Here is a 13,856-nt window from a genome sequence, read left to right as displayed (position 1 = left end):
TTTTAAGTTATGAAATGTTGCATGATTTCAAACATCAGATTTATGTTCCAAGTTTCATCCCTTGTAGACCAGAAGAAAGTGATGCTAGAGAACCTGTGACAGCACCAGCTCACTTGATCTAAATATACTATTACGCTATCCCAGAGTTTGACTCTCCCTGCCCGTATCTATGACTAGTGTGGCAGCAAGGAATAAATTTGCGATATGCCCACAGCCTGACCTTAGGTCTTTTGTAACATCAGCACTATTAATCATTTAGCGGTTTTTGTATAGTTTTCTCAAGTTTACTTCATTGGGAGTTATCTTATCAAGCAGTGTTTTCACAATCAGCCTATTCGCATAATTACTTAATTTGCAGAAAGAAACTTTACTTTGTTTCAGAAAGAATGGAGTTTTATGAAGATGAGTTGATTAACTCTGCTGATCATTTGCTAGATAATTATGAGCCTAAATTCTTCATCAACCCCGCTGTTGGCCAATCACTGGTAAGCGCACCCTTGCGTTATTAATTTGAAATTTTGTCCAACCAATAGTCAACCACCCTGAACTTCGGCGCTGTGTTTCACCTGATCAGCATCTATAAGTGAGATTACCCTTTTCACTGTTTAAACCTGATCTGTTAAGATTGGGCCATGGGGAAAGCATATTGGCACTCCCTAGTAAAGTAAATAATATGCGCCTAATTAGCTTTTATGATGTTACTTTATTTCACTTTAGTTTACCAGAAATGCCATTTATTCAATGAAAACTTAATTTCTATTGATTCAACTGTGTTTGACTGAATATAATAATGATGATATTGCATAGGCTGAGAACTTGCATATTTTCATTCCATTTGTGTCAGATAGGAATTGGGAATGTCTGAGTTGACAAAGTTTCTTTTGCCTATTGCGTCATTTCATACGCAATGTGTTCATGCAAATTGGTGGTTGGCGCTGATAACTCTCAAGTCACCCACTCTATTTAGGGTTTATCATTGTTTTGCTCAGACTGAAAGAGTGCACAATATGTTACAGGTAAGGTGCGCTTAGGATGAGAATGGACCTGACAGAAGTAAAGTTCTTAACAAGAAATACCAAGCGGATGATCTTGAACAGCTTGACATGGATGACTATCTGGCCTCTGATTCAGGTAGGAGGTTTGGGTAGGTCAAGGTCAAATATGCATAAGAGAAACTTTCAACATCAAAAGTTTCAGTTAGAATAATCAGCCAAAGTTTAAAAATGTGGAACTGAATGGCTTTGATCTGCTTAACTGAAGTCCAGGTTTGATTGGACAACATAATATTAGCAGTTACAATATTCACATTATTGATTCACCATCATAAAGTAGTAAATGACAGAACAAGCATATCGCTATCCATTATCTGAGGGCTTACAAGTTAGGTAGAAATATAATGGTATCAGTGGAGTCACCGGACAGTAGAATAGGAAATAACTGGAATGATGTTGATACCACTGCTTGGTTCGGCCTTGTGTAGCGTCATTTCATAATTGTTGGTTGTATTTATCAAAACTTTATGGTTTTTCGAATTGGGTTAAACTAGAGCTGCACATTGATCACTTTAATTAAACGATTAACGCGATTAATACAAATACCCGATTAACTGAGTTAAAACATTTAATCTTCAAATAAAATGCAACCGAGGTGTTGATCCTGATGTGGTTCCTTTGTATTGTTTAATATATTGTAAATGATTTTGCCGGCCTCTCCTCAGGCACAATCTATATCTGAAGAAATGCTACATAAATTTTAAGAATGATTACGGTTTTTTGTTCGTTTTATTTCAAAGGAATTTACATTACTTCTGGAGCTGTGACTACTCTTCTATCCTAGCGAGAGGGCTCTTTATAAACGCATATATCTTCCCTGGATCATATAATAGAATCAGGTAGGAAAACATATAATAATGTTTAGTAGAGTCGCTAACACGTTAGCTTAGTTACAACCAAACTAACATAGTATTAGCTGTAAGACACATAATAGAAAAAGTCACAATATGCAAAATAAATGTAAGAGTAATTATATGCGAGTATAAAACATAATATGGTTTTATATAAAGACGGACACAATATACAAAATATACTGGTATATAAGAATAATTATATGCAAGTGTATAAAACGTCAGAAATAAATTCGTGGCCCGGCCACAACATGGCAGGTTACTATCATTTAATTTACTAACAAATAAATATTCTGACCAGCAACATTTTCTTTCCAATTAGATAAAACCGCAATTTTTTTGCACTCAACTATGAAAACACTAAGTGAGTCGCTAACATGAGACTTGTTTATACAATTACGCAAGCGCAGATTTTATCACAAGCTAGCATAGTTATCGCGCTTTTTGAGCTCATTTCTTTGGCGTTCAGCCTATTAAACATCCTGTAACAAGCTACAAGCAATGTTAATTACCGTACTTTTCGGACTATTAGCCGCTACTTGTTTCTGATGATTTGAGCCATGCGGGTTATGTAAGGGTGCGGCTAATCTGTAGTTTTTCCTTTCATTGCTAGGGCACATTAATCAGAATCTCAGGTTAGTGCGCCTTTAGCGGTGGAAGAAAACACGAAATGATGCCTAACTTACTGTTCCGTTAGGCACTAGGTTAAAAAACGTTGGTTAATACGAAACAGTGCTGTTAGGTACTTTTCCGTTCTAAACAGGAAAGTTGTTGCCTTGTTAAAAAGCACTGTTCTGAGTGTTGCAGCCTATACAAAGGTGCGACCTATGTATTGTTTTCTTATCCTTTTTTTTTAAATAAAGCAGCTGCGGCTCATATAGAGGTACGGTTTATAGTCGGAAAAGTACGGTAGCTTATCTAGCTTATCTTCATAAAAATAATGAAATTATTTTGAAGGCCGACTTTTGAAAATAATGTATTTTAAGACGCCCATCTCTATAATTCTAAATCAGACTAAACATCTCCAACTTCCATCCCAAAAACGTGAGGTTATGTCAAACATTTATTGGCGAGGCTTGTTGTGTCGGTTACGACACTGATATTGAATCGCTGTAAAAAAGCCTTCACAAACAAACATGACTTTGAAAGTTAGTTGACCAGTCTTTATTTTGAGTACAAAATTGGATTCAGCGTTTTTGATTTACCTATGGAACAAACAATGAAACCTGTTCGTAGCAGTTATGGTTTAAGTTTCTCTGATTGTGCTTTCTTAATAACAAATTGTTTGGCATGTGACAGCATGTAATAGCAATCTTGTTACTAATCTATTATATATGTTGCGTAGACAAAGAAGAGGAGACTGGGAAACCTTGTGCAAAAGCTAAAGAACGATCAGGTACCATCATATTTCGAATATCTGTATACTTTGTAACAATGAGATATTGAAATGTCTATTTCCTGTAGGGTGATTTACTCATGAAGAGCTGTTTGTTTTTAAGGTGACATTAAAACTGTATTGTATCTTTTAGCACCTTCACTATGTGTGTCTACCATCTGGTTCCCTCTTTGCATGCCGCATCAAACATTTCTATATATTGGTAGCGCTTCATTACACAAGTTTCATTCCATGCTTATCCGACCTTGATTTCATGTAGCTACTTTCAGGGTTACAGTTTCAAATAGCACCTTTTCATTGTCATCATTTATAGCACATTCTTTTGGCCTCCACATATTGCTTCATGCTTTTCCTATTAAGTTCCTGTTTATGGTCATCATCTCATAGAGAGTCAATTATTATTTGATGGTTTATGATTTGATTATTTATTCGAGCCTATACCATTAAACATTTCTGCAGTAGAGTTCTGGGGAAATCTTATAAACACCAACTAATGTCTGTCTCACCATGTCAAACAATAGCTCATTCGAAAGCCAAGAGTCTGATGTATTGAAATATATGATAAAAAATTACGTAATTTATGTGCTTTAACCTTTTCGCAGGCAAGTTTTTTGGGCTATTTAAGACCCGCTGGGCAGATTAATTTTTCGCAAATTGATTTAAAAAAATCATTGATACGTTTTTTTATATGGTATTGTATATGCGTATTATGTTTTTATTGTACAGGTAAATACAAATAAACATTTATGAGTCAAATTCTTATATAAGTGTTTCCCTAGCTGTAGTAATTTTGGGTGCTTTTGCCCTCGCGGAGGCCTACACCACAGTTTTGACATCATGTGCTTATTATTGTTCCTCTATAGCTTTGCCTTTGCCTATAGCCTTTGGAGGACGCCATGACAGTAAAAGAAAGTTGCTGTACTCTGGGAAAATATTCAGAAAGCAGTAACAGAAGCATAAACAAGCTACAAACAAAGTTCTCCATTTTATTTAAATAAGTTTTGGTTTCGCATTTGTCGTTCGTTTAGTATTGCAAAACGATCGTTTTTTTCTCAAAATGGCTAATATTTTGGTTGTTAACAGAGACCAATATATTGTAGTTTTCTATTAGTAAAAAAAATTAAATAAAAAGGCAATAAGCTAACCAGAAATCAATTTATAAAAAACGTTCGCGTTGCGACATAATAGTCGCTCTGCCTATTGGCGTCAGTATCGCGAAACGATAATAAATTGCAACTCTCAACTTTTTTGCAGGCATAATGTCGCTATGCCTGCAAAAGAGTCAAGGTGTAATATGACTCCCTCAAAGTTTGTAACGTTGTGTTTGTCCAGCTATTGCTAGTATAGCTATATAATGCATGCTATATGCCATGCTATAGCTAGTATAGCTATAGCTACACGTTATCTCCGTAGGAAGAGCCTCAACATTCTCTCTCCTTTCAGTCAGACAAAGGCAGTATATTTCATTTTTACATTTCTACCAGTACCTAGAGTTACCAGTATTGTCGTATTCAAAGTTTTGATCGGTAGCTTTTGCTTGAACAGTACCCTTTATTTATACGCACACTTCTATGCAAGAATTGTAATTGAACATATTCAGGATTTTTATTTTGTTTTTTCAGTTCATATTATTTCTATTATTACTGAATCATCTTTTATTGTAATCATAAGAAAACAGATTTAATTTAGCTATTGCTTGCTAATTATTTCACAATTACATTTAAACTCAAATCTTTATTCTCAAATTTCTTCTCAAACTTAAATTCAAATCACCATTCGTTTTTTTTAACAAAACAAGTCAATCAGTAATTGCCTTCCTCCTCTGCTATTGTTGATAACATACTGTCAAGATATCTTCCATGTCAGGAGTCCAGAATTCTCAATAAACATGAAATCATCTCAACCCACAAGTGAAATCAAACTGAGCCATGGCCTCCGCGTGCTATAAATACTTGAGATTTAATATTGGTACCACTTCAGTCACGGCGCCAGGGACCTAAATGTCATTGATAGTCCAAGAAACAAATGGCAGCAAGCAATCAAATTGCATTATCGATCTCGTTTACAGATTTCTACCTGCGGTTCACAAATACAAACTAGTCCCAGATTGAAAATTTTTCCCTTACCTGTAAACTGGATATGAGGTATCTAATTACGTTTGTTCCACTGCATTTATTTTCACATCAGCATATTTTCGCACTCATCAGAGCTGCGATATCAAGTAGCTGCAAAATTTTACTCTGTATGCTACTCACAAAACTAAATACTAGCAAAATATAAGTGTCCTAGGGTATATCTGAAAAAGACTTTAGCCTGTTAACATTATATTTTCATATTATATATTGGTGAAAAAATAAGTTTATTGCGAGCTAGTCAGTATTGGTACATACATTTCTGTTTATAAAAAATGTGTAGTCTGTTTACATTATATCACCTAAAGAAAAAAACTTTATTTTATTGTGATTTAGTTGTAGTGATAGTACTGGGCAGGCTGCATAAGTAGGAACACTCTAGCATCTCAATCCAATATTTGTGTAGAGTTGCTCGAGCTAGCTGATTCAAGCTCTGGTGAGGAAGATGAGAGATAAATTGATAAGTACAGAGCTCTTTTACCCGGAGGGTTCAAGACGATGAAGGAGGACAGTGACGGGTCAGTTGACCTTGAGGTCACATGGGATGCAGGTACATAGACCTGTATTGAACTAAAACAGAGATGGCTCAGTTAAGTCTGGCAGTGTGTTCTGATGCATTTCTTAGTTTGCCTGTTTTTTACTCTTTAGCATAATAATAGTTCACTATAAGGTTCTTACATAATATCTCTTTGAACTGTCAGTGTTGCTGTGATGTACAAACGCTCCCCAACTTACGAATGAGTTATTTTCCGAACGATCGTTCGTAAGGTGAATTCGTTCGTTCCATTGAAATTAAACGCTCTAAAAAGCTCCAAAAACAGCATGGAAACTTTCGGAAGGTTTTCAAACAGAGGGAGTAGCAAGTTAGGCTTCATAAATTCTTTACAAAAAATAGGAAACCATTTGGGACGCCGTCTCGTTTACTGAAGAGATTTGCTAGTAAGACAACTCCTCTTCAGTCGAGTTTTCTTAAATTGTTTATGAGGAAGATTCTCTTTCAAAGATGTGAATTGAACATGTCTCTGCTGTTTATATTTCCTTTTTTTCACGAGTTTTTATGTAACCAATCTGTTGCATTTTTTGCCAGTTTTCATTATCAATTTTTGGTTTTGTATCTTAACTTATAATGTTTGCGATCTTTCAAGAGCAAAACAAACGAAAGTTTAATTTTTTTTTCTTTTTTCATCATCATAAATGAAAAATATTTTAATAACATTCAACAAGATCTACATCTACTCGTTTTATTTATGGTATGCAGTATACAGTACCGTTTATAATGTAAAAGGTTAAAGCAACACCTACCGAAGTTGTTTTCTTGACATAGAACGAATAAAAATTCACATATAGGCTAATAATTCTAATAGAAAAAGTTGTATATAAGTACATGTATATCAAAGGTTTACATAAGTATGTTTAAGGCTTGTATAAGTAACCTGTATTGGTTTGTACTGATAAAAACATTTAATAAAATGGAGAGAATACGTACGGTACTGTACTACATATTTTATATCATGAGAGGGTCTTCGTCGTCGCTGGAATGGGTTTCAAAAGTTACTTCCTCTTCCGTAACTTCAATGTAGGAAAAAGATGAGTGTTGATGGGTATCTTCTTTAGAGGATGTACTAGAAATTGGCCCATAGAAGCAATCTAACTACGATTGCAGTTTTCTTCTTTATTAACGGTCGAACGATTTAAGTTGTATGCCCTTGCAACGCTCACCATTTTCACAGCCGCATCATATGTTTCTTTATTATTGACACTTTCGTTTCAAATGAAATGGCTTGCCTCTTCTTTGCACTACCACTCTCACTAGAAGCCTTTCGCTTTTCACCAACCATGTTGAATAATGGATGCACGAGATATTTAAAGATAAAAATAAAAAAAGTTCTTTGCGCACTGGAGATGCGTTCACTGCACTTGTGCACTGCAACGAACTGGGCAGAGGAAGGTGGACGCTGGGTAGTGCTTCCAAGTAGTGTTTCTTTCCGCTGTTAATACCGACGCCAAGCGTCTTTATTAGCGGCGCACATACATGCAGATATGTTCGTGTGTACCGTCGCTCATAACTGAATGTGCGTAAGTAGGGGAGCGTCTGTACTTACATTAGGAAACTCTACACACTTATGTCCTATTTAGTGGAAGCGAATGTCTCACACTAATTACTATCCTCTCGTTTGCTTTTTCCATTTTATGTAGAAAATACTTCCTTAGGCACTTGAGTATCGCTAGTCAAATTCACAGGCATGAGATTTATATGAATTCTGGCAGTCTTCCATTTCTGGTTTGTCATATGAAACAATTGAAGATTTCTCATTCCACTAATACTATTATATTAGTACTAAAAGTGTAAAAGTTGTACAACAGTTACGATGCCTTTATCTTTGCTTTTGTGTCTGTATGCCAATAAAATGTTTCAGGTCTAAAAGACACTGCAGAAGGGTTGGTAAAAAAGAAAACGAAGGCAGAGAAAGCAAAAAGGGTGGAGTCAGTGTTTGATAAACAACGACAGCAAAAGCGTGAAAAGGCAAAGCAGCTAAAAGAACAAAAAAAGATCAAAGAAATGGATGTGCAGGTAAATTTTGGCATTTGTTGCCCATTTAGTTCAAGTATTTTTTAGAGAGTACAACATTAAGGTCTTCAGTTCCCTTATTGAGCCATATTGGTGGTTGTAAATTAACTGACAGATAAATGTTTACCAATTTGAAGGCTTTCTCAGATGATGAACTACCAGAAGGATTTAATGCCTCAGAACTTGTTGCATCAGATGATGGTATCAAAGAGGTGCGCACCAGCAGGCATGAAAAGAAAAAGAAGATACCTAAGGCTAAGTCTGAAGTCCTAACTCATGAGGCAACTAAAGAAGTGAGTCATATCAGCAAGCTCATTTTACATGATCATCAACACATAGAGTTATCTATATATTCATCGAGTTACCTATTTCTTTGTCATTGCCTCCACCAGTTCATAAACATAAACTGTCATAAAGTTCATAAACTGTCTAGAGACATACCTGTTCATCGCATTCCTTCGCTATCGTAGAATCGCTTAATTTTTTATAGTCAAGTTGGTGATAGTACCACTTGGCATATTTGTTATCTCTAAACACTGTCTGTGAGTCAGAAAGGAAATCTTTGTAATTGAAAGATGTAAGTGTTATTAGGGAGAAGGGGAGTCTCTTAATCTGATGGTGATGAACGACAAGGGAGACACCCTGTCCAAGAAGCATTTCAACATGAAGGAGATTGCTGAGTACGACAATATGACAAAGAGCAAGAGGAAAAGAAAGTTGAAGAAAAATGAGCTAAAGGATTTCAAAGATGACTTCAAGGTTTTTGTTAAAATCATCATGTACAGTGGAACCTCGTTTCTCGAACGCTTCGGTTCTCGATTAACTCGGTTTTCGACCATACATTTTGAGATTCCTTCGTCTCAGTTCTCGAACATAAATTCAGTTCTCGACCAAACCAAAGCATGTGCATTGAAATTAAACGCTCAAAAAAGTTCCGGAAACAGCATGGAAACTTTCGGAAGGTTTTCAAACAGAGGGAGCAGCAAGTTAGGCTTCATAAATTCTTTACAAAAATTAGGAAACAATCTGGTACGCCGTCTCGTCTACTGAAGAGATTTGCTAGAAAGACAACTCCTCTTCAGTCGAGTTTTCTTAAATTGTTTCAGAGGAAGATTCTCTTTCAAAGATGTGAAGTGAACATGTCTCTGCTGTTTATATTTCCTTTTTTTCACGAGTTTTTATGTAACCAATCTTGCATTTTTTGCCATTTTTCATTTTCAATTTTTGGTATTGTATCTTAACTTATAATGTTTTCGATGTTTCAAGAGCAAAACACACGAAAGTTTACTCTTTGTTTTCTTTTTTCATCATAAATGAAAAATATTTTAATAACATTCAACATGATCTACATCTACTCGTTTTATTTATAGTATGCAGTAGCCTATGCAGTACCGTTTTTAATGTAAAAGGTTAAAGAAAAACCTACCGAAGTTGTTTTCTTGACATAGAACGGATAAAAATTCACATATAATAATTGTAATGGAAAAAGTTGTTTTGGATCTCAAACAACTCGGTTTTTGAAGAACTTTCTGGAACGGAGTATGTTCGAGAAGCGAGGTTCCACTTTATAGACATATTATCATTCCTTCTAGCCCCTCTATCCTTGTTGGTTCAGTCTTTCTGTTTATTTGTCTATCACAATTCTTTCACTCATTCACTCCAATGATGAAAGGCTACATGGTTTATTCACTCACATTCTTTGAGAAATCCTAGCATTGTAGTTGAATCACAGCTTATGTGGTTTTTGCACCCATCCACTTCGAAAAATCCTGGCTTTGTGACTGAATGCTAAATATTAAAGATGGGATTGCATCAAATGTTAGTTGATTTTCAATGAAAGCATTTTTTGTCTATCAGTTGATATGTTGTTTGTTGTGTTAGGCGATCTCATTGTCAAGATATTTGAAGATTAAAATCGGAATAAATTGATCGCGGTTAAAGCGCTCAGGCCAGAAAAGACATGCCCAGACTTGCCCAAAATGATGTAACATGTGATAGAACCTGTCTCTATCTCTCGTATTCCCATCGGCTATTGCGATAAAAGTTTAGTCCTATGTGACTGTATTGGCATATATTTTATTTTGTATTTGCTCATGTTGGCTAGAATAAAATTTTTAATCCAGCTACAGATACATTATTATGAACGTCTCAAACGCCTCAAATAAGGGAAATTTAAAACTTCTCATATTAGCCTCCTCTACATGCTGTGTAAACATCTTAGTACCGACTACCAGTTCTACCGGTTTACGGTAATTATGTCAAGCAAACTAAGTAGAATAAGGTTTTTGTGTTGGCGCAGTTCCGTTGCTACCCACACCGGAAACTAGTTACTAAGTAAAATAAGCAAGCTGCGTCTTTGAAAAGGCAATAGTACTTGTCAATGCATCTCTGATTACACTTCATGAACCCATCTATTAGACAAGGTTTCAGCACAGGTGTCAACGGGGCAATGATGTATTCAATGTTCTGCAAATCATGTTTTGCATTATCTTCAAAAATATTATTTTATTATATAATTTGTACAAGCCAAAAAGTTTTTATCTCGGCATAAAGCTTTTATTATAAATATTCATTCAAGTCGTGGCCACTCACATAGTTTCAGCTTATACAATAGGACAAATTCATCTACTGCAGCAAACTAAAACAAAACATATTATGGTTTATGCAGCACACATTCAAGTCTCTCTTTCCCATTTATGACAGTTTCCACACTGACAAAGCTGTTCGCTGATGGGAATCCATAAACATCCTGTAATCAATAAAACAAATACAATAAATATATGTCATTCATAGAAATGTCGTTCTAACGCGTATCAACTGAAAGCTATCAAATGGGAAGTTAGATAGATTGCGAGTGTAATTTTAAAAATGAATAAATGTTTAACAAAAGCATAAGTACGCCAAGCTAATGATTCGAAGCTTTGGTTCTGGAAGTTAAGATGTGCATTGATCAATCGATTATCCTCACTTTCTACAAGCGAGAAGTGAACATCTAAAGTCTAATCATAAAACTAATTACCTAGCTAAAACTGCCAAAGAAAATTTGAAGCAAATATTATAGCTAGGTGAAACAATAATTAATTTATAAAACGATGATTGGTGATAGCAAAAAGTTATAATTTTATTAATTAGTAAATGTATTCATGAGTACTAAAATTATTACCTTTAGTATATTCATCAATCTAAGCCATTGTATCGCTAGATGCTATGGATTAAAAAGAAGCCGTCAATAACTCACTGTGCATCCGTATCTCGCACGCGCACGATTTGGAAATTACATTAGTCTCGAACGGGAAAATATAATCTGAATGTAAACACAACAGTATATCTATAGGAGACTCAAAGTAAAAGATAAATTTACCTCCATTTTCCTATCTTCCTCTGCGGCATCACGCTGCTGACACCTGTCAGCTCTAACTATAAGCTGTCTGCCTCAAACTTTAACCACTTGATGCTCAGAAAACTCAAGAGTCATCTTCGCAGGAACTGGCTGCATTTTTACAATTCTGTTTTTCGTCAATAAACTGTGTCGATCGAGTAATTCATTAAAATTACGATGTTAATTATTTTAGTAAATATCAATGTTGATCCGATCTAATAATAGAGTAAAATGCATAACTTCGAGATCGCAGACAACACGTTTTACGAGTGATAACATTTATTACGACCTATATAAACATTTTGTGCTGATGATTGGCTAAAGAAGAGATGTTATGTTTATCACTCGTGGACTCTTTTCACATGTAACACTCGTCACGAATGAATTTTTAAAAGATGGCCTCATTCAAACGCTTATATCTCTGGACAAGGTTAGCCTATAAAGACAAAAATGACATCAAATTTTAGCTGATGTTTTAGCTTTTTATTGGTCTTAATTTCATCAAATCTACCTATTTGACGCAATCACATCTTCAAGTCACAGGCTAGAAACTCATCTATTGTTTACAGTTGGTCTATTTTCAACTCTTTTAAAACAATGTTAGGAATAATCTGGTTTGTCAGTCTATTGTATCGTTTATTAAAAGATTACACCTGCAGTTACTATCACTCATTATAGAAGTCACCAGTTAAAACTATGACAAGTAATGGCAGGTGTTACTAACGAAGATGCCCAACCTTATCAGAAGCACCAGAGCATACATCGTTGTCTATTCGTAGATAGTAATATTACGTCTAGTTGTATTGAGATTTGAAAGTTCCTGAAAATAATGGATATATCGTTCTCATACCCTTTGTTTTTTTATTCAGGCAATCATGAAAACTGACATATTTTATATTTCTATATTTCACAACCAATTTTATGACTGAGTGCGTCATCATGTTGTTTATTATTTCACAATTAGCCACAATTTTGTTTATTAGTAAATACCATCGTTAACTCTCTATTTCAGATTGATGTTAAGGATGAGAGATTCAGGGCTATGTACTCATCTCATCTTTACACTATGAACCCCTCTTCACAAGATTACAGGAAAACTAAGGCTATGCAAGCGATAATTGATGAAAAGCAACGTCGTATACGTGACAGCGAACGGTCGATTGACAAACCAAAAAAGCGAAAAATAGATCCGGAGACCAGCCTAATGATAAACAGTAAAAACTCAGAGTCAAACAAGAATATATCTACTCTAGTAAAGTCTATTAAAGCTAAAAGTAGACTGCATTCTAAACAAACACGGCTTTTGAATGGCAAAGGATAGCCTGAGGTGTTAATATTTTTATATTTTATGCATCAGTCTATATGTATGTAATAAACTGACCCCCCCAAACAGTTCTGGAAAGCACAGTCTACATTGTGAATATTAGCAGTGTAACCTGTATAACTAGCAGCTAGATGCATATTGCATCGCAGTGATAGCTGAAGATAGGTTCACACTAGCCTGGGCATGGCTATCTTGGGGGTTGGTGGGGGAAATATAGTCTGGGGCATCTAGCAAAAAAAAAGTAAAATAACTTCTGCAAAACGAGTGACTTATGTTACATATGACGCTCAGACTGATACTCATGGAAGCGCGTCGATAGATTCAGATCTCACGATGTATTAGATATGGCGTGTCTTAGATGTTAAAAGCCTATTGTCACGGTCACGTGACTTGATCCGTCTATTTTATGATTACAAGCAGTGTAAACTGTAAAACTAGCAGCTAGATGCATATTGCATCGCTGTGATAGCTGTAGATAGGTTCACACTAGCCTGGGCATGGCTATCTTGGGGGTGGGTGGGGGAAAGATAGTCTGGGACACTTAGCAAAAAAAAGGAAGATAACTTCTGCAAAACGAGTGATATATGTTACATATGACGCTCAGATTGATACTCATGGAAGCGTGTCGATAGATTCAGATCTCACGATGTATTAGATGTGGCACGTCTTAGATGTTAAAAGCCTATAGTCACGGTCACGTGACTTGATCCGTCTATTATATGATTACAAGCAGTGTAAACTAAGACTAGCAGCTAGATGCATATTACATTGCTGTCATAGCTAAATACAGAATCACACTATATTAACATATCAGAGTTGTTCTCTCGGTAATTGTTTGTAGACTAGGTGTACCATAAATCAATGACTTCATTGAGGCAACGTGGATACGCCAGGAAAGACTATATAAATTGTGAAAGCTGCTAGAATCGCGCTCGCTAATAATTTGTTTAGTAGATTGTTTAGTAGACAATTTCGGTGCGCATACACAGCTCTGATCATTCGGTTAATTTTGGCAAATAATTATGCTTTTCGTTCATTTCGTGAATTCGATCAGAACCAATGAAAAGGTAGGCCCGAGTGGTCGGACCTTAAGCAACATGAACCTATTCGGTGATGATAATTACCTATTGCGGATTGCTTGGTTTATGTTTTC

The 13,856-nt window shown here is 35.5% G+C and overlaps 1 protein-coding gene across 1 annotated transcript; it reads left to right on the top strand.

Annotated features, from left to right (window-relative positions):
* Positions 1–365: 365 nt before the first annotated feature.
* On the top strand, positions 366–12,700 carry LOC137396763 (ESF1 homolog). Its single transcript, XM_068083072.1, has 9 exons — positions 366–485; positions 1,017–1,131; positions 1,793–1,891; positions 3,249–3,299; positions 5,838–5,981; positions 7,849–8,003; positions 8,138–8,293; positions 8,592–8,759; positions 12,392–12,700. The coding sequence occupies exons 5-9, from the start codon at positions 5,930–5,932 to the stop codon at positions 12,698–12,700; spliced, it is 840 nt and encodes a 279-aa protein (XP_067939173.1). The 5' UTR covers positions 366–485; positions 1,017–1,131; positions 1,793–1,891; positions 3,249–3,299; positions 5,838–5,929.
* Positions 12,701–13,856: the final 1,156 nt, after the last annotated feature.

The sequence above is a fragment of the Watersipora subatra genome, chromosome 5 (genome assembly GCF_963576615.1).
Source record: "Watersipora subatra chromosome 5, tzWatSuba1.1, whole genome shotgun sequence".
NCBI classification, from domain to species: Eukaryota; Metazoa; Bryozoa; class Gymnolaemata; order Cheilostomatida; family Watersiporidae; genus Watersipora; species Watersipora subatra.
The sequence above is the reverse complement of the archived record's forward strand: the minus strand, read 5'-3'. Positions and strand labels throughout refer to the sequence as shown.